At 38.0% G+C, this 27,796-nt stretch overlaps 3 protein-coding genes across 3 annotated transcripts; 1 reads left to right on the forward strand and 2 right to left on the reverse strand.

Moving 5' to 3' along the window:
• Window positions 1-1,879: 1,879 nt before the first annotated feature.
• Window positions 1,880-6,710, reverse strand: LOC122841088 (anti-dorsalizing morphogenic protein). The gene is made up of 5 exons (XM_044134088.1): window positions 5,886-6,710; window positions 5,661-5,797; window positions 4,514-4,636; window positions 4,237-4,426; window positions 1,880-2,549 (listed from the first exon to the last, which is right to left on the reverse strand). Exons 1-5 carry the CDS (start codon window positions 6,178-6,180, stop codon window positions 2,125-2,127), a joined length of 1,170 nt encoding a protein of 389 aa, XP_043990023.1. The 5' UTR covers window positions 6,181-6,710; the 3' UTR covers window positions 1,880-2,124.
• Window positions 6,711-10,077: 3,367 nt separating this feature from the next.
• Window positions 10,078-19,555, reverse strand: pnhd (pinhead). The gene is made up of 7 exons (XM_044134663.1): window positions 19,405-19,555; window positions 16,446-16,529; window positions 16,214-16,353; window positions 15,159-15,435; window positions 12,695-12,876; window positions 11,207-11,265; window positions 10,078-10,340 (listed from the first exon to the last, which is right to left on the reverse strand). The coding sequence occupies exons 1-7, from the start codon at window positions 19,553-19,555 to the stop codon at window positions 10,190-10,192; spliced, it is 1,044 nt and encodes a 347-aa protein (XP_043990598.1). The 3' UTR covers window positions 10,078-10,189.
• A 2,041-nt stretch (window positions 19,556-21,596) lies between these two features.
• LOC122841390 (serine/threonine-protein kinase NIM1-like) lies at window positions 21,597-27,719 on the forward strand. The gene is made up of 4 exons (XM_044134664.1): window positions 21,597-22,086; window positions 23,564-23,839; window positions 25,123-25,391; window positions 26,964-27,719. Exons 1-4 carry the CDS (start codon window positions 21,597-21,599, stop codon window positions 27,717-27,719), a joined length of 1,791 nt encoding a protein of 596 aa, XP_043990599.1.
• Window positions 27,720-27,796: the final 77 nt, after the last annotated feature.

The raw sequence follows: 27,796 nt of genomic DNA on the forward strand, positions 1-27,796 counted from the left end.
CTCTGGAGAAACTGAAGAGCTCACTGCACTGAAACCCATAGAAAACCTCATAGTTATTCCACCAAATATTGATTTCTTAATTCTTCCTAACCGGTAGTAAACGTCCCATTTTTTTGTCATAACGATACTTACTGATAGTCAAATCAAGCCCTGTAGTGGTTAGTTAGGCAAATAACTATTCACTTTTTTATAGTGAATAAAGAAAAACTATACTTGGGTATCCACTTTGTCATGAATGCTGTTTTAACCATATATGTTAGTATTGGGGCTGCACAGTTGGTAGCACAATTGCCTTGCAGCAAGAAGGTCCTGGTTTCGATTCCCGGCCCGGCCCTAGAAGTAATCTGGCTAATGGTTTAAAGCAGGGGTGTCAAACTCCAGTCCTCAAGGGCCAGCATCCTGCAGTTTTCAGATGTGCCACAAATACAAAACACTGGAATGAAATGGCTTAATTACCTCCTCCTTGTGTAGATCAGTTCTCCAGAGCCTTAATAACCTAATTATTCTATTCAGGTGTGGTGCAGCAGAGGCACATCTAAAGGTTGCACGATACTGTCCCTTGAGGACTGGAGTTTGACACCTGTGGATTTAAGGGCTTAAGGGCTCCGTGCTATTGGCTCAAAGTTCTGCGTTAACGGTTGACGGCTTAACGTCAAATAGACACCACACAGTTAGATTAAAATAGCAATGCTAAACATCTAATCATTTCCAGATCAATAAGTGAAGATAGTTATGCTGGATTTTATGTGTACGAATCCAACAGTAGCTCTATGGGAGCATTAAAACTAAAGCTGCAGTGACTGCTTTACTGACATATAAACACTGTTTCATGCTACTGTTTCTTTCTAAGCATTTTCCTGAAGGCAGATTTCCACGAGTCAGTTTTATTTGTAGCTCCTGGAGCTATACCACCAACAGATTATGAGCCATATCTACAGTATTTGTCCATGTGTTCTCTACTGGGAAACAGTTCACAGGCTGTTGACGATGGAAAATAAACTAAAATAATAATAATTTTTAAGAAAGAGAACAAATGTTATCTTTGCTGATTAATCCCACTTCCTGCAAACAGCGGTCAAGATCCTCAATGGGGTCACGTCGGTGGCTTTGTGGAGGTGGAGGAACATCATTAATCACCGATGGGACACTTAGTGCGTGACGTGGACCTGTATGGCCACTAGATGGCGTCGGCTTACTTGCAGGTGCTGGAGTAGCTAGTAGTAGCTGTGTCCTCTTCTCTGCGCTTGGACTGTGAGTGAGGCTTTGAGGCCTGTCCAGGAGATTACTATCTGTAAGACTCTGGACCTCTCTGCGTAGTTGGTCACTTTCCTCTCTCATGCTTTAAAGATACCTGGCATTTTAGGGCTTTTTACACAGCTTTACTAATAACTGTAAAGCTGTTACAGTTTTAGTAATAGCTTATTTGCATCATCAAGTAGCAAATAAGTTTTGCTACTTTAAAACTGAAGGACAATTGATCAGTTTAAGACTTTGGATTTAAAACACTTAAAATGGTTCAGCTTTTGTTAACGTGAAATACGTTTCTGCAGAATAATTAGACAAAACGTGGAGTAAATAATACAAGATAATTTTAAAAATATAAGGCTTACAGGGTTAAGTGTCTTGTTATAATAATTTACTATTCTGAGATGTTTCACTGAATGATTTCAGCAGCAAGTTCTTATTTCTTTGAATAAATTGTTTCTAAATTGATTAAAAACATCATTGCTAATGGAGAACTCACTTGCAGAGGAAATTTTTCATTTTTTAATATAGAAATGCTGAATGAATTTTGATATATATTTGAAACCTTAACGTTCTGAAATCATCTTGATCAGTCATTTTAAAGTAGAAAAGTTCAAGTAAGCTTAAAGTGAAATGATTTAAAAAAGCTGACAATTTATTCTACATAAAAATAAGAAACAGAAAAACATAACATATTAATATTTATACATATTTGTGGTTATCTCTTCCAACAGTCATATATTATAATTTATGTGTCTATTTACATATATTACAGTGTTATTTGTAGATCTCAGAACATTTACTCACAAGTGAACACTGAAAGGGCAACAAGATTGGTGAAAGTGAAAATTAAATCTGCGCACCAGAGACTTGATGACGTCAGTGACAACCGCAGCTTCCAGCCACCATGTCGTTGTACTGCTTCAACACAACATTCTCATCATCATCAAAGTACAGCAGGTTGATGGAAAACAGCTTGTCGGGCACGCAGCACGGCGTCTCGATGCCTCGGATCAGCTTCAGGGCGTTGATGATGGACTGGACGGTGGCGTGGTTGGTCGGCCTCATGTTCTGACCCAGGGGGAAGGAGCAGGACCCTTTGCAGTGATAAGCGTTGTAGCCACGAGGAGACACGATCCAGCCCGACCAGCCAATCTCCTCGAAGTCTACATACAGAGGCAGGCGCTGGCAGGGCTTGGACCGGACTTCCTCCTCGCTGTAGTCGATGGAGCGAGCACTGCGGGAGGATTTGTCTAACACTGGGATTTGGGAAAGGAAGGAGGTGGAGATGGCCTCGTGGGGATCTGGAAGAGAAATAAATGGTTGCTTAGATTAGTAAACAGGATCAGTTAATTGTAAAATAGTGACAATAAACATTTCAGAGAACCAAATACAATTTAAAAAGGAATTTCAGAAAGTAATTCCAGTGCCCAAGAAACAAACCATCACATGCCTTAATGACTTTCAACCCGTTGCATTAACATCTATCCTCATGAAGTGCTTCGAGAGAGTGATAAAGGTCATATAACCTCAATACCACCTCCATCATTTGACCCTTTCCAATTTGCATATAAATCTAACCGCTCGACTGACGATGCCATCTCCACTGCTTTTCATCTGAGCTTGGAGAAAAGAAACACCCACGTACGGATGCTACTTTTGGACTTCAGCTTCAGTCATCCCCCAGAACTTGATGTGCAAACTGGTCCCCCTGGGCTTCAATACTCCACTGTGCAACTGGCTGCTGGACTTCCTCACAGACAGAACTCAGTCTGTCCGGGTGGGTAATAACACCTACGTCATTTCTTGAAACACTGGCTTCCCACAGGGCTGTGTCCTAAGCCCCCTGCTGTTTACCCTGATGACCCACGACTGTCGTTCCAGGTTTAACACCAACCACATGTTGTGCAGATTACACAACAATTATGGGACTCATTCAGGACAACAATGAAGTGAACTACAGAAAAGAGGTACATCTTGTGGACTGGTGCAGAATAAACAATTTGCTCCTGAACCTCGACAATACAAAAGATTATTGTCGACTTCAGGAGGTCTCGATCCAACCACACACCACTCCTCATCAACAACAAAGCAGTGGAGGTCGTTCCTTGTGGTTCACATTACAGACAACCTCAGCTGGACAACTCACATCACTTCACCGGTGAAAAAGGCACAGCAGCGCCTGCACTTTCTGAGACAAATGAGAAGAGCTTCGCTCCCCCGCCATCCTCTCCACCTTCTACAGAGGAAACATTGAGAACCTGCTGACCAGCAGTATCTTCATCTGCTCTGGAATCTGCAACTTGTCGGACTGGAAGTCTCTACAAAGAGTGGCAAAGACAGCAGAGAGGATCGTTGGGGCTCCACTGCCCCCTATCCAAAGCATGGCACACAGACGCTGCTTAGCCAGAGCAAATCAGATCCTCTTTGATTCCATTTCATGGTCTGTTCATCTGCTTGCCGTCTGGGAGGAGAGTCCGTAGCATCTGCTGCAGAACAGCCAGACTCAGAAAAAGTTGTCTCCAACTGGCCATCAGATTGCTCAACAATCCCATAATGACGACTGTCTGAGACTGTTTGAAAATAGTAATTATTGTTTGTATATTATTTAATTATAGGCACAGTTGTGCTTTTGTGTGTCCTCCGGTAGCCAAGCAAGGACATTTTATTGCCAAGTTTACTTAGGTTTCTTTGTGCAATGGCAATAAAAATAAGTCTAAGTCTAGTCTAATGTTAGCTACTTATATTTAATGTTCAATAGTAACTAACAAATTTAAGTGTCTTAACTGCCTAACAAGCAAATAATTTTCAGAGATTTTGATTATAATTCCACAAAATAAAATGTTTTCAAATTGCTACTTCAGTTTTCTCAATGAAAATCTAAGTTTGTTTTATCAGTTTAGGCCACCACTAAGCATCCAGGATTATATTTTACTGTCACTGGGCGTATTTCGATTTGATAAATGACATTAAAACTGAGGCAAATCTCACTTGTGCTCCCGAGTGCCGCAGAGCGGCGGCCATCATCGGTGAAAAGCACGAGCATGGGTTGTTTGCTCTGGTGGTGGTGGCGCCCTGAAGCAAAGCGCATCAGTTTCAAGTCCGTCTGGCTTCCTTCCAGCGTCCTAACCACCACATGGAGCCCCAGGTTGCTGTCTTCATCTGCCATCCAGGAGCGGACCTTCAGGACATCAGTTACAACATGGTTTTTATACATCGTCCTGCTTTTGCTGGGACTCGGATTATTTAGCGATTGGGAGATACTTACAGCTTGTGTGACCGTGAACACTTCCCAACCAGCTGAGTGCACAGGGATGAGTCGAGAAGACAGCAACTTCTTTGTCTGCGTGCTGTTAGTTTTTCTGATATCCAACAGCTGATAAACACTGACCTGAGTAATACAGAATTAAAAGTAGCCACTATTAGAAATTAACTGAGGAGAGACATGTACTTAAGTTGCTGAAGGGCTGTAAGCAGCAATCCTAACAATTTCTGTTTTGTTCTATTTTATCCATGAAGAAGAAGCATCCAGTTCTTGTAATGTTACTGTTACATATTTTACTGACATATTGATGACTGTATTTACTCTTTTAATAGTTATCTACATAATTTCTTCTTATTCCCTTTTCCTGATTGATACCTTTGCACAATTTTAATATTTTTTAAACTTCTCTGCAAACTATGACATTAACTAAAGATGCAGAGGTGCAGAAAATCCAAAAAGGAGCAGCTGAACTGTCAGATTCTCTTTCCCAAGAAGACAAAATGCATAAAATTGTGAAGCTTGGTTGATGCAACTTTACTAATTTGACGATTTAAGGCTTGTTTTCATTTGGATAACACAGGCTATGCATCACATAAATGGCATAAATGTGCAGATATTATTTATTAAGGTTAGTTTTTTACATAACTGATACCTGATCTGTTTCCTGTTGATGGCTGCTGCCATAACAAGTTTGATATAATATCAAACTTGTTATCTTGTTTACTGTAAATTTAGTATTTATCAGCTGATAATTACAGTAATATGGCACATTTAAACACCACTCTGCAGTTTCTTCTAAATAAAAACTAGACTTGTTGCTTATTATAATTTATATTTTCATTAAACTAGTTTAATTAAGATAGTTCATGTTTAGTTTCAGGTTAAAAATATCACAGCATTTTTTGGATTTTAGTTTTAAAAATTATATATTTTTTGACCAGTAAGTACTATTGAGCTGACAACTGTGGCAGAACGTTTGGACACCCCTGACCTAGTCAAAGTCCAGACATAGGTCCAATTGAACATCTGTGCCATAAATTGAAAGTTGATCTTTACAGATGCTTCTTTACAAGGAAAAGTAAGTCTAGATGGCATCATTCAGAGGTGGGTCAACTCTGCAAGCAGTTATTATTTAAAAGGCTGAACATACCTGGCAGAAATGTTGTCTGCTGAATGTGAGGGATCCCTGAGGACGCAGCTTGAAAAGATGCAGCTCTGCAGCGAGGACCTTCTCACTCCTTGCCACTGTTGACAAATTGAACTTGAACTCCACCTGTTCACTGCCCACTTCAATTCAAAACATAAATCACCATTAGAGACAACACCTTCTATTTAATCTCCTCTGGTCTGCACATATAATTTAAAAACATCTTACATTTGTCAAAGAAGCTGCGCACAATGTTACCCTCCAGCAGGTAGGGATCCTTGGTCACGCCGTCCACGTCAGCCACCGTGTTGTACAGATCGAGCATGTACTGCGGAGGCTGTTTGTGAACGTGGACAGCAGGAGGATCCTCCATCCCAAAAACCTCCAAAAGTCTCTTGATGGCGGCAGAGCGGACCTCCTCTGACTCGTCCTCAGAGGGGTAATCATTCTCCCGGCCGCTGATCGCAGGCCACGCTGAGGTGACGCACAGCAGAGCGGCAAAACTGAGCGCAAACACGAACATCGTAGGAACCTGAGTAGATTTCGCAACTTGGAGCTGGAGTGACTCTGAAAACTCTGAGGCTTTTATATCAAACGACCCAGTTCCCCTCTGCAGCCTCGGCAAACAGCAGTAAAGATGTTATTTGGCCGCAAATGTAAATCACCAATCAGCGAATGTAAAGGGAGACTAATGGCGGTGCTAACAAAGTGCGAACCCCGATTGGAGGTTTTATTCAAGCCCATTGCGTGGCGATGAAAGCCCACATAAACTATAGCCTGCTTTTGCAAAACGGGGGACTTGTTCTTGCAGTCGCTGATGAAAAATATGGTGTTTTTTTTACCTCACGAAAGAGCAAACTAATCGAAGTTTAAGTATAATATGAGACATAGGTGCGGACGTGCAATCTGTGGGTGGCCAATTGCGCCTAACTGAATCCATTACGTTAGAATAAAAGCCGCATTGTTTTAGGTGGAAACCAATTACCTGTATAAATCTACTGGTGTCACTAGTGACACTTGGAAAGATTTACATGACTGCCCACTGAGCTACAGCTGGACAATCACCAGGCTGAAGTTGGCACTTGATTCGTTTCAACACAGGATTAAAGGGATATTCCGCTGCATTTCACAACTAGTGAATACTCGAAATGTTCAGATGGACAAAATTATCCTACATTAATAAAATACTGGGAAAAAAGTTTTTAAAAATATTCTCAGGTCTTTAATTCAGTGCTTTAGATGGGGTTAAGTGAGAACTCGAAAATACTGAAACATGTCAAATTAGACAACAAATAAAATTGACTTGTGATATTTTCTAGAAATAACAGTTTGTAGTTTTTAAACCCTTTCTTTGCTGTGTAAAAACTTAAAAAGTTTACTTTTATGGATATTTTTCAACTTCTTTGTCACATTTGATGGGATGGAGAAAAAAAACTATACATCTTAGAGAGGTCAATCCAGGACATTATTAATCTACACTAATGTCAGATTATAATGCAGTTTGCAAATTGTAAAAGCAATTATTCAGTTTATGAAAAGTCAAAAAGGGCAGATTACATGTCTTATTGGCTTGGGGTCACCTTATGGAGTCCAGTTTGACAATTGCACAACATGGATGGAGTTATGTCAAATTGGTCAGATGCAGATTGTGAAATCTTTATTTTTTCAAAACACCAATAATTATAGTGTTTTTCTGCAAAAATCATCATCAGAGCAGAATCATTCTGTCTGGGTATGACAGTTTGCAAGCTGGACCACATCTAATGTTCTTGTTTCAATTCAATTTTGATCTTTCTAGCCATGTTAGTAATCAAATGCAGCCACATTTGCAGTTTAGTCACCTGCTGAATCTTAAATCCTGGGCTCACAAAGGGTTTCTTACAGGGTCTTCATTTAAAGTGACTGAGTACAACCCATATCTTAGAAACCAGTTGGGCACCCTGTGTGGATCCACACGCTGTCCTGAATGGTTTAACACATTTAGGGAGATTATACAGTTCCCAGTTTTTACCTTTTTACCTCTCCTGAACCAAACCTACATACACATTTAACAAAGTGCCATCATGTGCCTCATAAAAAAGTTTCATACTTGCCCCATTTTTCAAACCAAAATCCTTTTCTATTAGTTGAAATAAAAAGTGGGAGCATTTTAGTGTAGAATCAGGTTAAATTGGACAAACTAAAAAAATCAATATATGTTCTATGAAATCATTAAAGATTCTTAAAAACTGAGACTTGGGTCGTTCTCTGAATTCAGTGCATTTTGTCTTCCACAAGTTTATCTCAAAGACTTTCATATAACGCAAACGTTTTTTTTAGAAAAATCAAGAAATGGAAATTACCATGTGTCTTGGAAATGTAACATGCAAATATATTTTAAAAATTATGTTTAGAAAAATTTTCTGAGTTGTTGAAGCGTGGAAGTCAGCCTAATGAGCATATCCCCACTGACCAGTGTTAATTTTTCACTGAATATAAAATAAATAAAAACAGCCAGTGGCTGCAAGTTATTTCTACTAATATAAAACATTTTTAGAATACTTTAACCTAAATTTGAAAAATATGAGAAACATACAAGAACAACGGGCTTCACAGTGGCGCAGTTGGTAGAGCTGTTGCCTTGCAGCAAGAAGGTCCTGGGTTCAATTCCCAGCCCGGGGTCTTTCTGTATGGAGTTTGCATGTTCTCCCTGTGCATGTGCGGGTTCTCCAGCTTCCTCCCACAGTCCAAAAAGATGACTGTTAGAATGAGTCAAAAGCATAACAAAGCCTGACTTAATGTTTATTTTAAAGTGTATTTTCATGATTTATGAAAAGTTACCATATTCTACTTATCGGTGTAATTATTAGGATTCAGAAACAAATAAAATATACTTACAATTAGTTATTTTAATCAATGGACAGGTGTTCTCAAAGGAACTGGAAGAAGTAGTTTCATTATGTTATTGAGTCGTACTGATAGAGGAATGAAATTATCCCGTTACGCGGTTGGATTTAAAGCAACCTAATTAACAAAGAAATTCGTAACAATGTTTGGGATTTCATGCATAAAATGGGGAACATATTTGTGGAGGTTCAAAGAGTCCTTCAATAGATGCAGTGTGTTCAAAAACAAATTTTTTTGTGGTATATTTTTAAGTAACCTGAGACCCCAAAATGTAACAAATTCAGAAAATCTCCTATACATTTAGACTAGCTAACTAGAAAATGGGTTACAGTCACATTAAAAATACCTTTTCAAAAGAAAACCTTTAAGTAGGTAACAAACATGCATTTTTAGTTAAGCCTAGATTTCTGTGTTTAAAATGTTTTTATTGGTATACTGTAATATTCTATTCTTAAATGTCATGTTTTCTTTAGCTGTAAGCAGAACATGTCATTTGACTTAATGAACTGAGGAACAGAAAGGAACTTTTCAATAATATTCTAATTTAGTGAGTAGGACTATACAACCTACAAAATGAGATTTGCTCTTAACGGGTTTAGATTAAAGTCGACTCTTAAGATTTTAATCCATCAAAGATACACCAAGGTTGGTAAACTGCCTCTGTCCCTGTAACAAACATTTAAGAGATCAAAGCTTTTGTTCACTGCATGACACCTTGCAGACAAGTCATAAAACCTCTTACTGTGGTAGAGGCAGAAAACTATGACAGAGGTGTTGTTTCACAAGTCTGTATCAAAATGAGGAGGAAGTAATGATTTGCATGTGTTTTTCCAGAGAAATACTTACAGTTTAGTCTTTGTTTTTTCTCAGTAACACAATGAATATTTATTAGAAATCATATATTGAAGATTTAGTTTAGTGAAAATGATTTAATTGTTGTTTTTTGGCCAAACCTGGTGGTCACAACTGGACTTTCACTAATATTTAAGCTCTATATTTTATAAAATCCTTAAATATAGTCAGGAAAAAGAGCTACACCTTGAACAGTTGCGGTTTAGATACTAAAATAACAGATTTGTTTCCTTTTAATTAAATGCATGGACATGAACAACTCCATCTTCAGCCTACAAACACATCAGCCACATGAATGCTCTTATTGTAGAAAAAATTGAGTGAAAGGTCTGAAGCCTGTAATTCTTTCTTTTTGTTGTAAAACCTACTGCCTCTACTAAAGAAGCTGCAGCACATTTTTCTCTTTTGTGCTATATAATCCTTTGAATAAATAAATAAAAAAATCCTAATTAGCTAAAACATGGCCAGGCAAGTCAGAGCTCAAACAAAACCAGAAGCTGATTTTTCAGTCAGAAAATGCCTGGCTGCTGCATCTCTAAATCAGAATGATTTTTATTTAGTTACCATAGTTTGAATTCTTCACATGAAAAAATGAAATAATATAACAACAAATGCAAACTTATACAACCTTTTACAAGTTATCATTTTGTTTTGTTAATTTTATTTACAAAATTATCACATATACATATATTACCTATAAAACAACAAAACCTTAAAGTTTTGACAAGAGTTTGGTCAATCTCCAAAAGTCACTGGAGGCTGTGGGAACTGCTTTCCAGCAGAGGGCGTTGTGCTCAGTTTTGGCAGCGGCAGGAGGTGATGGAGAGGAGAGTACGAAGCTGCTCATGCTGGTTGATGAAGCTGTGGCTCTCATATCCCTGAGGAACGCAGGAACTAGACTCTCTATCTGACCACAACAGGCACTTTCCCAGATCAAATGGATTCCTGCAGCAGCAGAAAAAAAGAGAAAACATTAATGAAAAGATCAAAGTGAACATGTAAAGTGGAAATAAAGACAAAACACAACATCTTACCAAGTATTTTTTTTTTTATCTGGTTTCTAGTGTAAATATAACAGTACATTTGAAATAAGACAAGACTAACATACAAGTAACTTTCCAGCAAGAGACAGGAGCTTGTTTTTAGTAAATAATTCCTTAATATTATGAAAATGTGCTTGTTACATTTGCAGTGAAATAATCTACCAGTGCAACTAGTACTTTTTGATCAGTATTAAGGAATTATTTACTAAAAACAAGCTCCCCCTATTTTGCTGGAAAGTAACTTGTGAATTCGTTTTTGTCTTATTTCTAGTATGCTAGAAATAAGACAATTTCCCAATGTATCTTTTCTTTGTCTAAAGATAAAGAACACTTAGCAAGACTTTGTGTATTTGCAGTGCAGTAACAGTCATCGGCAACAGCAACCCATAAGTGATCATAATATAAATTACTTTATAAGAGCAATGTCACAAATTGTTTTTGTTTTATTAATTGTTTTCCTTTATGTAGGTGCAAAGTATCTTTAAAATAAAATTTCAAAAAATTCACAATTAATGTTTAAAATACCTCATATATTTGTGAAATTAAGCACGTTTTGCAAATAAACTGCATTTCCTCTTATGCAGATACTAAATAAGATTCAACCATCAGGGAAATATTTGATGTCTGTAATCTTATAACAAGACTGGAGAGGTAAAAAGAGCATTTGCTGTTAGAATCAAAATGCATCGTACTTACAGAAGGTGTCAAAACTTACAGGCTGTTGTTACAACTGGGGGTGGCAGAGGAGGTGTGGGTGTTCATACTGACCTGAGAAGGCACCGGCTTCCTGTTGTGCAACCTCCGGAACATCTGCCCACATCTACTTCCTGCAGAAAATTAGCAACACAAAGAGAGAGAGAGACAGAGAGGGGAAGTCAGCACACAGCTGGCTGCAAATATTGACCCACTTTGAGCCCAGGGGCAGCTGCCGCTTGGAGAGTTAAAGGTGCTTTCATTCAACACCTGCAGCCGCCATTTGTGTTTGCTAGCTCCAATCTTACATTTGGTGCAGAGAATCATCAGAAAACCAAATCCGAAACTGAAGAAAACAGAAAACTTAATAAATTATTGCTTTCTCTTTCAGCTAAATGTAGTTGTTTTTGTAGCTTACTTCATAAAATAATTCCTTTTTTGATTTGTATTTTAATGTATAACTTTTGTTTTCAACCCTGTTTCTCCAGGAAGGAGAGCAGATCAATGTTTGGTAAGATAAACTTAGGAAGTATTAATCAATCAACAAACCAATCTCAATTGATGCAGCACCTTTCATGTAACATCAGTGTAAAATCAGACCCCAACCAAATGACTCTCTAAAATAATAATAAAAAAAACAAACTAATATGTATATATTTCTATGTTTTGCTAAAATACATCTAATAATTTAAAAAAGAATAAAAATATGCATTCTATAGTAAAGTTCATTGACCATATTATTGCACAATTTTACATTTCAAAACTAAATTTGCTTAATAGAAACAAGACAATAAAAATTAAAAAAAATTAAAAACTGGTTTATTTCCCAACACTGCAATAAAAAAACAGTTTATGCATCAAACTATTCACATAAAAACACAAAGAAGAAGACGGCAGGAAGTGTAGGATGATCTTTTTAATGACATGTTATGTGAATAAACTCGTTCATGTGTGACTAATTGCATTTCTTATTTAATTGAGATACCACATTTGCAAAATTGTTTTTTTTTTGTTTTTTTTTTACATTAGTGTAATATTTCCAAAGTTTTGTGCAGGTTTGTAATGGAAACTCAATGACGTCTGCTGGGTTTCCTTAGATAGAAACTTTTTAAACCACTTTGAATAATCGATTTAGATTACTGTATTGTTTGATAACCAGGATCAGTTGGAATGTATATATTTTGTTTTTTGTAAAGTGTCTCTGTTCTGAATTGTTGCTATATAATGTCTCTTTTGCAAATCCAAATCGCTACTAAATGTTATTTGCACTTAAATTCTTTGGGTCTGCAGAGTACAACACGCTGTGGTTGTACTCTGTGGTGGTTTTCACACCCGGATGTGCGGTGCCAGCTCTCCGAATTGGCCTGACTAAACACCGACTTCCACTTCTGAGTCTGGTGCATAAAGGCCCTTCATTATTGTCTGGCACCCAGCTAAGGCCCCGTTTCCTCTGCTCCCGATCACAAAGGAGTCTGAAGCAAGCATCTTAAAGGAATCAGTTGAATACACCATGCTATTCAGAGAAATTAATGGCGTGAAGAAAGATTTTTTTTTTTTACTTACTTTGAGCCTCTCTTCTTTGAGTCCATCTGCATGCTGGACTGTTTCATAGTAGTACTCTACATGGGGGACCCTGTAGCAGCTTTCCTTCAGCTCGCAGGCCGACACGGTCTGGACCACATCCACTTTGTTAGGAGTTTCCAGCAGCGCTGAGTCAAACTTTGTGGGGACACAGAAAAAACCCTCTGGAAACAAACCATGAAGGAAAATGTTAACAGGAAAGAAAAGCAGAAAAACTAAAACAAGTCTGGGTTTTCATATGGAAACACTACAAAAACATATCTGACTTGAATAATTCTAACTAGAAAGGCTGGGTGATATAAGTCATTAATTAGTTTTTTGTTTTAGATATCTGAAATACTGCCAAGCCTGTGGTGTGACCTTTCCTCTTTTATCCACAGTTTCCGATCAAGTTGTTGAATTCATTTTCTCATTTCACGCCAGGCCCTTGTTTTTTGTTTTTAAGCAGTTATGAGGCACTGTTGCAAAACCACATATGGCTACAGAGTTACTCAACAGGTTGTTGCTAGGTAACCAAAGAGTGAGTGAATTGCTAGGTAACCAAAGAGTGAGTGAATTGCTAGGTAACCAAAGAGCGAGTGAGTTAGTGAATGTCAACAACCTAGCTTAGCTTAGCCGCTAAATAGAATTTGAGATTTAATTTCAATTGGTTTTTATATCAACATTATATCGATATTAAAACATTTGTGTACAATCTATTTAACATGGTAGATATTACAGTACAGAAGCATTAAATCAAGATTCACTAATTAATAATTAATTGGAAGAAATCAGTTTAAATACTCAACAATCTGATCGTTTTCTTATTGTTAATATTAAATACACCAAAACTGAAAACTACCAGCATAATAAATGGATCAACACATTTTTGTTTGTTAAAAATGCCAGACAAAGAATAAGAACATGTTATTTGATGCACATCTTGTAATTCTGCTGAATTCAAAGCTACTACCTCTATGTAAGAACATGCACAAGTTTTCCTCTTTGGAGTGTGGAAAAACATTGTAATCAGTCCAAATCGGAAAAACAAAAGTTGTCATAGTACTAATATAGTGATCAGTTTCTACATCTCTGCATCTCTGCTAAATATTATATTATTAAAATTCAAGCAATCTGTGCTAGTTGAGTAGAGAGTTTTTTTTAATGTTTAACATTTTCCCCAACTAAGCTTATAAATCTCCAAAGAAAAAATTGGCAAAGCAGAGAAACAAGTTATCATTACACCTGACTTCAGTTATTCTAGAGCTCTTGAGGGCCCTCTGCTGGTGTGGGGGCCCAACAGCAACTCCTTAGTTTAACTGGGTAATTTTTTTATTATAAATAATAATATATTTATATATTCATAAAAAATGAGGACCACAAGGCAGCTTTGTTAACTAGTTATGCAACATAATTTAGTTTACAAATGAAAAGTGGCTGTTTTATTTGTATTGCTGTAGTTGTAGACAGTTCCTGTGCCTTTTAAATGGTTTTTATCCCCTTTGACCTTAAATTTTGTTGTGTTTTAACCACAAACTTTAGTGGTTTTTACAAGGGCTTAATGTCGTAGATTGACGCAACTTAACACAATTTTTTTAGAAATAAAAATCTGAACACTTTGGTCTAATAATTACAACCATCTCAATTTGCATTTGGCTGTTTGTAATTTATTCCCAGTATAAATCCAACTCTTGTGTGAAGAATTCAAAGGTTTGTTAGTGAATAATCACCAAACAGACCAAAGGACACAGAAGATCCCTTATCTTTAATGGTGCAGTTCGCAACTACGACCTTTATGGAAGAGCAAACTTTGTGGGTAGACACGAAAGATGTAGAAAAAGTTCAAAAGTAAATTTAATTGAAAAAATAGGTATAATTGTTATTCCATTTTATTATTAAGCCCTACCCTGATAAAAACCAACCTCTTGTTCTACACCTTGCTTTCTAGCTGGCAGCGTGAACTCTGTTGAAGTTTAAAATTTTACACAGTTGCTAATTTTTGGCCATGAATCCACCAGTGCCAGGCTGTGAAACAGAAATTGAATTAAATTGAGAAGAGTTGAGCTGAACAGGATGGTTGTTAATATTAATTCAATATTTGGAAGTGTGGCCAACACTGATTGAATAGCTTCTTCCCTTCCTCCACGGTCATTGCTAAAACTACGAACACACTATAATTTTAAAACAGCCCAAAAAATCAAGCCCCTTCCACAATCTCTCCTGCTGTTTGCTGGTTGGCCAGGTTGGAATTTTACCAAAGAAATCCACTTCAATGGGAGGAAGCCCAGAGGGAGAACTGAAGAGATGAGAATCGAACTGAATGGCCATGCTATTTACACGATATCTGTAGTGTAAGTTTATTACATAAAACAAACAAACAAACAAATAAATAAACAAACAAACAAACCCACACTGAACTTTGTTGTTTTAACGAAACAAAATGTGAAAAGACCAAATGACTGAATACCTGGGGTTCCTTTAGAGCGGGAACATCCTCCCACATCTATTACCGTTTCGTACGGTGTTTCTAAGTAGTAAGTCCTCAGAGCTGGAACTCGGATGCACTGGGTCAGCTTGACCTCACAGTGGCACTCCTCGATGACCTCCACCTCCCGGGGCCCCTCAAACAGCAGCAGCCGCTCCACTCGCATCCCCGTCGGCTCGCACATCTGGTTCGCCCCGCAGGAGGGCAGCCGAGTCAGCGGCTCTGAGATCCCTGGGGCAGCCGGGCCGTGCGTCCGCATCTTTAAGGAGATCATTGGGGTGAACATGTCAGAACATGTTTCTGTCCTTGCCAGCGTCAAGGTATAAGTTGATTTTAGGCGATTAATAGCCAATGTTATACAAACGGGAGAAAGCAAACAAACAAACAAAACAAAACAAAAAAGATTGGTGACATGCGGTGTAATTATCAAATTTTGTCTACAAAAATGTATTTTTACTTTTTCATCATAACGTTTTATACATAGCCTATACGACGGAGTATTACGGCCATACTAATAAATAAAAAAATACGAGAATAAAGTCAGAAAATTACGAGCATAAAGCCGTAATTTTTATGTTCGTAATTTTCTCTATGAGAATCTCTATTTCTCTATTCTCTATGAGAATAGGGTAGAAAGAATACGAGAATAAAGTAATATTTCGAGAAAAGAATCAAAATAATTTGAGAAGAAATCACAATATTAAAATAATAAAGTCATAATATTGCAAAAATAAAGTCAAAATAATACAAAAATACAGCCATAATATTACTAAAATAGTCATAATATTATGAGGATAAAATCCTAATATTGCGAGGATAAAATCAAAATAATCTGAAAATAAATTCGTAATATTTCCATCATAAAATTGTAATGTTACGACTTTATTCTCTTATTATTTTTGACTTTACTCTCGTCTTCCCCGTCCCCTCAACGTGGCCCTATCACTCCGTCGTATTTTGGCATAAAGAAAACAAACTTATAAATTACAACAAATGCACACTGCCGTATTGTGGCAGGAGGTGGAACTGCAGCATACCTTCTTGCTCCTTAGAAATTCCAACATGGAGGAATATTTTGAGTATTCTTGCTGTCTTGCTTCATGCGATGATCTTATGGCCACCCCACAACGTGACCTGCATATTCCCACATCTACGCTGACAGGACTCCCTGAAATGTCTAAATACCCAGAGAGAGTTGCAATGAAAATAGACAGCAAATATCAATAAATAAATATAAATAATCTATTTATTGTATGTTGGCTTCGTTACCTTGCCCAATGTACACAAAGTGACTCTGCCTCTTGCAGCACACTCGTTCTGTAAACAGGTTTCTGTGAACGATGTGTTTGCTCACTACAAAAACACAAGACAGGCATGTATCTGTCCTGTCATTTGCTGATGGATAGCATTTATTGAAGTTGTTGCAACATGAGATACTAGTCTAAAGCAGCAGGAAAATAAAGATCATACTCTTCTTCAAGCACTCGTTATTTGTATTTTGAAAGAAAATGTAGTTAGCACAAAAACTGCAATTCCCCTTTCCAGATTATGAGATTATAATATTTTACGATTATTTAACGTTTTGACAGGTTAGCATGTTTGTTTCCTGTTGTTTACAGTCTGTGAGATAAATCAGACAGTTGCTCTGGAACAAAGGATTGGCCAGCAGTACTTACATGTCATGTGAAGCACAAACAGGAACAGAAGGAAAAGTTGGCGAACATCCATGACTCATCTGAATGTGCTCCTTAGTGCTGTCCTGCTCACTTCTGCCTCAGATATTTATACCCAAAAGTGAATCTTCAGAGGTCGAAGAAGAGAGAGCTAATCAAATTTCCATGATGAATGCCTTACAATGCAGGGATCACTTCACAGGGGGATCTCTGTTCTTTTGTTTGTTTGTTGTTGTTGTTTTTTTTTTGCTGCAGAGACCCAAATACACTGACCAGATCTCAGCTCCTACTAATGAAGGGGCTTAAAATGGCCCTGAACCATTCAAAGAGTCACCCTCAAAGGCATCAATCATCTTTTATCTCGGGGGAAGGTGTTTAGCACCTCTGACTTAAAACAAAACCGGGTCTAAACACATAAACGGGAGCAGCAGGGGGGAGCGTGATCCTCACCTTCAGAAAACTCCAGCACCTTTGTGTTTATTCAACATGATACCAAATGGTCAGACACTTTTAAACCTTTCACAAATCTCAACTCTTTACTTTTCTCTAAATCATTTAGAATTCTGACTAAAACTGTACATGTTGTGCATATATTTAAGACAATGTGGAAAGTTAAGCTAGCACATTTAGAGAATGGGCACAACAAACACCAATCTTATAAATTAAATGGGTCAGAGCTTAACCCTAAACAGATTCCAAGGTCATTTTGTGCTATTTGTCCTTTTTATTTCAAAATTATTTTGGCTGTTGAATAAATATGCATGTTTCAAATCTGGACTATTGATTTATTATTAATTATTTATTTATTTATTTATTTATTTATTTATTTATTTATTTATTATTATTATTATTATTATTATTATTATTATTATTATTATTATTATTATTATTATTATTATTATTATTATTATTATTATTATTATTATTTCAGAAATTACATATTAGGTTCTTAAATTAGCCAACAGTGGCTAAGCGTCACTAAAACAAATCCAGATGACAAAAAAAATACTCTTTGAAAAATTATTGAGGCAACCATTTTTGATCCCACGTTTATTTAACAAAAAAAAAAATCTATTCTTTTATATTAAGATTTATTTTGGATGAGCAGTTATTCTTTTTGTTAAATCTTATATATGACCACCAGATGGCGGTAATCATTTACCTCGTTTTACAACATGCAGGAGACTGAAATGATCGGTAGACATAGTTGGGTATTGTGTTATAAGTGTCTATGTGTGTGATTAATGTCTTTTATGTAATTACATTTTTATGTTTTTTACATGGTTACAAAAAAACATTAAACAAACACTGAAGCTATTATGCCCTGCGACAGACTGGCGACCTGTCCAGGGTGAACCCCGCCTCTCACCCGGAACGCAGCTGGAGATGGGTACCAGCAACCCTCCCGACCCCATTAGGGACAAAGGTGACCAGAAAATGGATGGATGGATGGATGGATGAAGCTATTATTTTAAATTTCCATAATATGATATTTTAGGCTCAATTAGTAAATTTAGTAGTAAATTTGTTATAATTAACTTAAGTCATAATAATGAACACGCATGAAAGTGAGTGTTGCTGCCAGTAATTGACACATCTCAGGTCATAATGATACCAGAAAAATAATAAGAATAAAGAAATATTGAGTAATATTATTATTCAACAAACATGACAATATTCAAATAACAAAGATGGAAAAGTGTCCACTGCTTCACCCGGTCAACACTTTGGACAAAGATTTATTTCTGCATGTGCAAAACTGTTATAAACATTGACAAAAATGTCAACATTAATTGTTAACTTTAAATCTGGCATGTTATCTTTACTCAATCCGGGTCATATAAAAAAACTTGAATGTTCTTAAACATTTCTTGATGTATTGATAAAATCCATGAAATAGCTAAAATATCAATAAATAGCTGTGTTTTTTGAAATTAATATTGAACATCTATTCACACAGATTAGTTCATCCAGAATTTTCTGATTTTTCGATTGTTTTTGTGTATTTTTTTTAAAATCAAAATTAGAGATTTTGTGGTGTTAATTTAGAAATATTAATTTCCATATTTGCACTAATGTGACTTTTTATTAACCGTTGTATCTGTCCCAGACTATTATTTGACATCAAGTAAGGCTGAAGCAGCAGTCACTTTGTCCCAATATTGTTGGCGAATTTTGAGAAAAACAATTTCAGTAAAATCAGAAAAAATTATGATGATCTGTTGATTTTATGTGAATTTTGCATAAATTCTGCAGATTTGTGAAAAACTGGAGGGAATTATTGATGTAATTTGGGGTCCAGAGGGCCACATGAAAAGCTATGGCCAGATTTGGCCCCCATGCCTCGAGTTTGATACATGTGCGCTAATATAAAGGTGGGTTTTCAGCATGAGATTATCCTACTGCATGTGTGTCAAATATAAAAAGTTGTGGAGTAATTTTCTATTCAAATCCACCTCCATGTATTTTCCATCCAGACGATCCTCTCATAAGAACCTTTCCTTCAGCATCGCATGTCCAAAGAGCTTTAATGAGCACGGCTTATAATGAGTCACCTGTGGCATGAGCAAGCAGTTTATATGCAACGATAATCCCGGGTGTCCAGTCTTGGTGCTGCAGAGGATGACGGTGAGCAGACATCTGTCTGCTGTCACGGTCAGTGTCTGTCTGGGTCACCGGGTCAGTCACAGAGAGGCCTGAGCTCATCTCCTCTAGAGGTTTTCGCTAAGCTAAAGTTAGCTTAGCTTAAAGTTTATGAATTCTTCATGTCATTTGGAACATGTTGAATTCAATAACAAGTAAGATTTAGCTGGGCTGGGTTGAAATTTTCAACATTTTTATATACTTTTAAGTGGACCTCAATGCTTCCCAAGTATGGAGAATTGGTCCTGCTAAAATTGGCAATAAAAATATAAATATAAATTGATGAAGTAATGAGGTAGCAAATATTATATCCAAAAGAAGCAGGCTCCTATAGCATGGCAGTTAGCTAGAAGTTGCACAATCCCAGGTGAGGCTCAACTCGCTGTTGCCTCACCAGCTGCACTTCTGAGGATTTAAATGGGAAATGGCGAAAATTCAGCGATTTTGAAGAAAAAAGAATCAAAATTGGTGAAGCTAAATAAAAAATAAAAAAATACTTTACAGTACAAACCACAAGGTGAAAAAAAGCAATCTAAATTATTTTGTCATTATATTGTTTCATTATGACAGGTGAGGCTCTGCTTCACTTGCCTCCCCTGACCGCGCGTCACTGGTAACTATGGCAACCAGTAACAGTTTGAAGGCTCACTGACTCTTTCTGTAGTCAGGCTGCGCGCGCATCCGTCGTGTTAACTAAAAAATCCACCAGACAAGCCCGCTCTGAATATCAAACGAAACTGTGACATCACAATGTGACTTCACGATATAACTCCAAAGGCAGAATTCTGACATCACCAGTGATTATATAAGCTCGTCACATCGGTCTACTTTCATCACAGTTGTTTAGCAGCTCTTGAGAATTGATTTAGCAGTTCAAAGTAAGATTTTCAACTTTGTTTACAATGCAGTCCAACCAGCCAAGAATCGAAGAGGTTGCATCCGACACATTGTCGAAAGAGAATTACAGGCGCCCGCGACCAGTGACGTGGTCCGACGTCAGTAACGCGTTACAAATTAACGCGTTACTGACGTCGGACCACTTTTTTCAGTAACGAGTAATCTAACGCGTTGCTATTTCAAATCCAGTAGTCAGACTACAGTTACTTATCAAAATCATTTTTGCGTTACTGTGCGTTACTATCTTCTTTTGTAATTTAATCGTATTTCCTCTTCGCGTCTTGTCGAGTGACCGACGTCTCGACAGAAATGTGCATAGATGCGCATTTTGATGGTGGAAAAACTGTCGCCAAGTCCGATTATTATAAACGGCTTTGGGCTTCATTTTTTTTTTAAGTTGCTTGCAAATTTAATGAGTGGCGGGTTGCGCCTTTTTGGGCTCGTTTTTGAACGTGAAGTTGCTCATTTGGGCTTGGAAATAAGCAGAGACTCACAATAAATCCCAGAATTTGTCCGTCATTAAGGTAGTTTTACTCAGTCTCTCCCTGTCCATCATTTCCCGGATGATCCGTCCCGCTGTGTCTTTGTTAATGTCAAGTTAATGTATTACTTCTGAATGACGTCGAGCTTCGCGTTGCGCTCCAGAAAACTACAAACATAGAGACTAATATGAACAGCCACGAATAAACGTGTCCGTAGTTGCCAATAATTACAATGGCAACTTAACGCCACTATAATTATTAATATTAAGATAAGTGTCACAAATCTGTGCAGCCATCTGAGCTGTGGAGCAGCAGGAGGAGCTCTGTGCGCTGTGACACCAAACTCAGGGCCGTAACGCAGAACCTGGAGGGAGGGGGCAGAGGGCGCTTTAAAATCATTCTCAGAGTTTTCCAGACAACAATGGACCACACAAATTATTGACGTTTTGTTTTTTTTGTACAATCTCCTCTTCAGTTCAACCTTATCAGTGGAGACACATTGTTGATGTTACCATTATAAAATAACTTACAATTAAGTATTGGCAAAGATCAATGATATTTTCACAGGAGGTGGAGCGTTGTTGTTAGCAGCTGCTGAAAGTAACTAAAAAGTTACTTTTAATGTAACTTAGTTACTTTCCAAAACAAGTAATCAGTAATCTAACTAAGTTACTTTTTCAAGGAGTAATCAGTAGTCCGATTAAAGTTACTTTTTCAAAGTAACTATGCCATCACTGCCCCCGACACCCAAGTGCAAGAAGAAGAAGGTGTCGTTTGCAGTCTGGTGGGAGCTGTGCACAACTGAGGAGCAAAAAACGTCTGCTGAAAATATCGAACAGCAGGACGCTTCATCAATGACTGAAAATGAATCACTCGCCGAAGCACAGGAATCAGTGGATCAAAAAGGGGACAGACCGACACCTGAGAGTGAGTCCAAAGAGATGAACAAGGTACCATTTAAGACCTGGTCGGAGGAACACGTCCCCGTCGATCAAGAGATTTCTGCAGGAATTATTGCAAAGCAGAATGATTCACTGGTCAGGGAAGAAGAGTCAACCGCTGGAGTGCAGGAGACTATTGATATTTCAGAGAAGAAACAGCCCTCAAAGTCTAAGGAACAGCCACCAACGACAAGGGGCAAAAAGAAGAAAATGATCCCATTTCATATCTGGTTGGAGAAACACGCTCCTGCTGATCTAAAGATTTCAGCTGAAAGTACTGAAATGGAAGAGGTTTCACTGGTTATCAGACAGGAATCGATCTCTGTACTGAAGGAGACACCAGAGAAGGTGTCATGTCTTGTGATGTTAAAGAAATGTTAATTTATGTCCCTCTTTATAATCATACAAGTTCTTTAAAAAGTTCCTATTTTTCACTTTTGGATATTGTATTTGGCACATTGATGACTTCACCAAGCAATTTATTTATTTAAATTTCATGGCAAATTTTTTCAGTATCAATTCAATCAAACCAAATCCGTAACTAGAAAAATTAGCATTTTCTCCACTGATATAATATGAATTTATTTTTGAAGTTATTTTTATAAAGACCAATATTTTTAGAAGAAGTCTCTTCAAATTCATCAGAACCAGATACTTTATGTTACCGTCTCATATGGTTTTGTATGACTTTTTAAAAATATTTTAGGACTGATCTTTTATAAATAAAATTTCATGAATGCCCACAGACAATAAATTCTCAAATTAATCAGAAATGTGGCCATCTGATCAGTTTTCCTCTCTGATTCAAGGATCCCAGCATTCCGAGGTTAATGAATCTTCATCAGTGCAGACAGAGTGTTTGCATAATATTTCATGAGATATAATTGCACTGTTATTGGATCATTGCTGAGATATTTTAACAGGAGTTGTGCAAATTCTGTAGCAATATATTCACGAGAGCTGCATAATTTTTCTGACGGGCAACAAAATCTGTGACTTTTGTGATGATGCTGTGTTAAATGTATATAAAGGAATAAGGAATAATTGTTTAAAAAAGTATTATAGAAATGAAAGTTCTTAATGGCTATCATGTCCAAAGTAACACATTTTTGAAATAGCAAAAATATTGTAGAGGCAAGAGGACGAATAATTTATAGCATTCATACAATGATTGTACAGATATAGATCCACATGTATTTCCAAGACTGAGTGTTGGTCAGGTGGTTTGCTCATCTCCAAGGCCTCCAGAGGCTACATGTTGTCTGTCTGCATGGGAGGAGGCCAACACTGGAGGGGATTATAGGACATTATGTAGTAGTTCTGGATTATAAACCATGAGACAACACTGCTGCATACAGACCAGCAAAGGTGCCGGTGCATACTATTGTGTAGTCTGGACGGGAAAACTTTTCAGGAAAGCCTTTTTAAAGATTTTTTTTCTGCTGATGCATGCTCCACATTTTTCCAGTCGACCTTTCAATTTGAGTGTTTGGTTACTAAAAAATATATTTCATTTTACTTCAAAATCTCTGTATATATTGAAATTGAGGAAAGGAGTGTGCGCCCATCTGGCTTGAAATCATGTCTTTGAAGAATAGAAATAATGCAATCAACACAGAGAGGAGCAAGAAGAACATAAAAGGGAAAACATGTAAGTAAAGACACGCAGTTTAATTCCCACTCCAGCAAGTGTGATATAAACTGCAGAAAGTTTTCATGACATTACCTCACCTCGTTTTTCTCAATGTCAGGTTCTTATCTACGGTCAGGCACCCATCAAGAAGAAATCCTGACTTTGACATCACCAAAGGAGAACAACAAAATGGAGAGAAACAGAAAGGTGACAGAGGATGAAGAGTTGCTGCAGAGGACGGCTTTCGGGAAGGCCGAGTACAACATGACCCATTCGGAGAGAGTGATGGACGACCTGACGTTTGGACGGCGGGTGGGATTTTACGAGCTGAAGGGAGAAATCGGTTCTGGTAACTTTTCGCAGGTTAGACTGGGAATACATGACTTGACTAAAGGTGAGATTTTGGATGCTTTGAATTTAATACAACATACAAAATCTTTCACATTTATGGAGAATAATATGTGCACTACAAATATACAGTATTTTTTGTTTAGTTTTCAGTGCAAATATCCTAACACTTTAAATAAGACACAACTTACTTACAAGTAACTCTTCGTCATGATATAGGAGCTCGGTTTAAGTAAATAATTTCTAAAGATTTATTTAAAAAATCCTCATTAAACCTGCAGATTTTTTGACTCATAACAGGACATTTTTCATATAAGTGAAATAATCTGCCAGTGGAGTAAACGCTTTTTCATAAATATTAAGGAATTATTGACCTAAAACAAGCTCCTATATATTGCTGAAAAGTTAATTTAGTTTTGTTTTATTTCAAGTGTATTAAGGTATTTGCACTATAAAATAGACCAAAAATCCTTGGTAAGATTTTGTGTCTTTGCATTGTGTGAAAGATAAAAAGAGTTGTTATGGAAATGTCCAACCATCCAGCCTCATTTGTCACTGCTCCAGTTATTCTAAACTTTTAAATTATTATTCCTCCTGTAGTCAAGCGTCTATTTTCATGCTCTTGCTTACATAAGTGCCATGCTCTCTTGTCTTTCCCATTTTGAAAGAGAGGCTAAGAGAAATGCACCACACTGTCTTACAGCACTGGGAAGCAAGAAGTCACAAATGCATTAAATATGTTTCTTTATATGTTTTGTTATTTATTTAGTTAAAGTACATTTGTGTATGTGTAGAACATGATTCTCTGGGGTTGCCAGCATTTTTCAAGAGGGGCTCATGGCCCCCCTCACCCCTTTTTTTGGGCCGCCACTGTTAATGATGAACAGACTTTAAGATGTTTTACATCTAAGTACAACACAGTGCCTGTGCGGTTTGTACAGAGACAAATTTTAATCTTCCATTTCCTCTTGACTGTGACTTGTTTTTTGAGACATTTTTCCACTCTGTCTTAGTCACGTGTTTTCTGTTACGTCTTTCAGCTTTCGGATGAATGCACACACATCCAGCTGAGCTTAAGGAGACATACTTCCATCAGTCTGGGTCATTCCACATGTCAGAAACATAACTAATCTCATCACCCTAACTAATCCATAATGTTTTCATCCTCGTCTGCTGTTGAGTCACATGGCAGCTATGTTGTGAAGGGCTAGAGGGGACAAGACAGGTCTAACGCGGCATTTTAAGAGAAAATTAAATGAGGAGACTATGAAGCTTAAGAGAAAATTGTGTTTTTGATCACCTTTCTCTGTGTGTCACCGTGTGATATAGAGAGAGTAGCAGTGAAAATCCTGGATAAGGAGCGTCTGAGCAAACACACCCAAGCTCTCTTTGCCTCTGAGATCACCTGCATGGAGAGGCTTTCCCATCCCAACATAGTGCGCCTGTACGAGGTGGTGGAAACCTTCAAGCGGCTTTACCTGGTGATGGAGTATGCCAGCGGAGGGGAGCTGTTCACTAGAATCACCACCAGGGGGCGCCTGTCGGACCTTGAAAGCAAGCTGGTGTTTTCGCAGGTTCTCTCGGCAGTCAAGCACATGGTGAGTTAGTGAGACGGAGGCAGCTCTCTGGCAAACGGAGTGGGCGTTGGGTTTACCAGGAAAACGAAAGCAAAAAGCTTCAGAGGAAAGCGTCAAACCGGGTCAAACACTGACAGTTCCAGAAACTGAGAATGTGTTGGATGTTTAGGCAAAAAGGCTGAATAATTTTTGCCTAAAACATTATGCAAAATTCACATTTGTGCCCTTCAATTTCGGAAATTAACAGCTTCTATAAACAATTCAAGTGCTTAAGCAATAATTTATAAGCAATAATGGGGTTTTTTTGGTGTTTGGAAAATGAGCCGTTTCAAAAACCTCCCAATTGTTGAGTCACGCTTTGTCATTACCTAGCAACCCCAGCAAAGCCCAGCCCATCACCTAGCAACTCAAGCGGAGCTCCAGAACGTTTGTTAAGCTGGTTTTATTGATATATCCGCTGCACAATAACTACTGGAAAAGTCAACTGTTTTATTGAGTTACCAATCAGAAAGCACTTACTGAATTCTTGTTGGTTGTGCAGGAGCTCCACTTCTGCTTTTCAAAGATGTATAGTTGCATATACTATACAACTATACCCCACTATACAGTGAAGGCCAAATCTGTTTATGTCCCCCACCTTGAGTTTTGTCAAATTAATGTAGCTCATAATGGACTGATTTGATTTTTGTTGTTTTGCACACCCAACGTGAGAGAGAGGTGAAGAGTTTTTCACTTACACCACGTTTCCACTGATTGGTACAGCATGAGTCAGTGTTCCGCAACTCTGATCCTCAAGGCACACTGCCCTGCATCTCTTAGCTGTTTCCCTTCTTTAATGCATCTTCAATTGAGTTCCTGTGTGTTAAAGCAGGAAAATATCTAAAACATACAAGGGCAAAGACGAATAGCATAACGAACTGCACCAACCTGTACCATACCACTCAGGGGAAGATGACTTTAGAGACAATCAGCAACTTCGCTGCTAGAGGGGTTAAAGCTGCAGTAGATAAATGTATTTTTGACATATTTGTTGAAACTGTCACGATGTTGTGACAGTATAGTATAAGATAGATAATCTGTGAAAATATCAAGCTCCTCTGCTTTCTCCCAGTGCTCCTAGTTCTAACCAGAAACAACCAATCAGAGCCAGGAGGTGGGTCTTAGCTCTGTCAATCGTGCTACTATATAACATCTTCTAGTTCAGTTCTAGAGCTTGTTGTGAATGGTAAGGCTAGTTAGCATGGCCATCATTGTTGGCAGTAACAATAAGGTGTTTCTCCACCATTAGCACATTTAACAGAGTACATATGATTGATTTACAGCGCTAAGGCCCTCTTCCTGACTCTGATTGGCTGTTTCTGACCGGGAGCGGTCCATTTCTTCAGACAACAATAGCAGCATAGTGAGGAGGTGGAAGAGATTGATTTTTCTCACAGATTATCTGTCTCATATCATACCGTCCCATACTGACAAATTTAAAGATATATATTTTAAATGAAAGTTACGTACTGCAGCTTTAAAAATTCAATTTTTTAACTTTTATTATCAGCTCTATTTGCTTCAATAACATGTGTTTGTCTTCTTCTTTTCCAGCATGATAATAACATTGTCCACAGGGACCTGAAGGCTGAGAATGTGTTCTACACCCACACCTACTGCATTAAAGTTGGGGATTTTGGTTTTAGCACGTGTTGCTGCTCCAGTGATATACTCCACACATTCTGTGGCTCTCCACCTTATGCAGCACCTGAGATTTTTAAAGAGAAAGGCTACATTGGACGCTATGCGGATACTTGGGCTCTGGGTATTTTGCTTTACTTCATGGTGACCGCCACAATGCCCTTTAAGGCAGCCACCACAACCCGGCTGAAGATTTGCATCCTGCAGGGTTCTTATGCCATTCCCTCATACGTTTCCCGGTCCTGTCAGGAGATCATAAAGGGCCTCCTGAGGCCAGTTCCCGTAGACCGCCTCACCTTGGCACAGATCATGATGAGTGACTGGATGACAGGCATCGAGTACCCTCAGGCCTACCCAGCCTCCAGACCTGCTCCGTCACACCTGGCCGACCAGAACCACGTCCTCACCTCAGATGATCTGAGCGTGAAAGTGGCGCTGGAGGATCTTGGCATCAGTGCGGTTCATCTGCTCAACAACAGTCTCGACTTGAGAAGCCCTATCACCGGGACTTATCGGATCGTGCTTCATCGGATCCAGAAGAGAAGATCGACAGAGGCTGCGGGTTACAGTCGGACACGTATGAGTGAGTCTCTAGACCGACTGAGGTGGAAAGCCGGGTCAGAGGGCCATCTCTACAAGCGCCACTCTGTGGTCTGCGCCATCATGTAGCTCCATCTTTAACTTTTTAAGATGTGCTTCCACTCTGAGCTTTAGGGTATGGCCCCAACTTGCATATTTTTTGCAAT

Source organism: Gambusia affinis, linkage group LG12 (genome assembly GCF_019740435.1).
Source record: "Gambusia affinis linkage group LG12, SWU_Gaff_1.0, whole genome shotgun sequence".
Classification (NCBI taxonomy): domain Eukaryota; kingdom Metazoa; phylum Chordata; class Actinopteri; order Cyprinodontiformes; family Poeciliidae; genus Gambusia; species Gambusia affinis.

Bases quoted from the DNA above. Each gene is read 5' to 3' on its own strand.
- LOC122841390 (XM_044134664.1), top strand. From the start codon at position 21,597: ATGCCATCACTGCCCCCGACACCCAAGTGCAAGAAGAAGAAGGTGTCG. The intron at 23,840-25,122 runs GTGAGATTTTGG...CGTGTGATATAG, and splicing joins AATACATGACTTGACTAAAG to AGAGAGTAGCAGTGAAAATC. The intron at 25,392-26,963 runs GTGAGTTAGTGA...CTTCTTTTCCAG, and splicing joins TCTCGGCAGTCAAGCACATG to CATGATAATAACATTGTCCA.
- pnhd (XM_044134663.1), bottom strand. From the start codon at position 19,555: ATGAGCTCAGGCCTCTCTGTGACTGACCCGGTGACCCAGACAGACACT. The intron at 16,354-16,445 runs GTAACGAAGCCA...CTGGGTATTTAG, and splicing joins CTTTGTGTACATTGGGCAAG to ACATTTCAGGGAGTCCTGTC. The intron at 12,877-15,158 runs GTATTCAGTCAT...GTTTGTTTCCAG, and splicing joins CCGCTCTAAAGGAACCCCAG to AGGGTTTTTTCTGTGTCCCC.
- LOC122841088 (XM_044134088.1), bottom strand. From the start codon at position 6,180: ATGTTCGTGTTTGCGCTCAGTTTTGCCGCTCTGCTGTGCGTCACCTCA. The intron at 4,637-5,660 runs GTATGTTCAGCC...TGTATTACTCAG, and splicing joins GCAGACAACATTTCTGCCAG to GTCAGTGTTTATCAGCTGTT. The intron at 2,550-4,236 runs GTGAGATTTGCC...TTTCTCTTCCAG, and splicing joins TGCGGCACTCGGGAGCACAA to ATCCCCACGAGGCCATCTCC.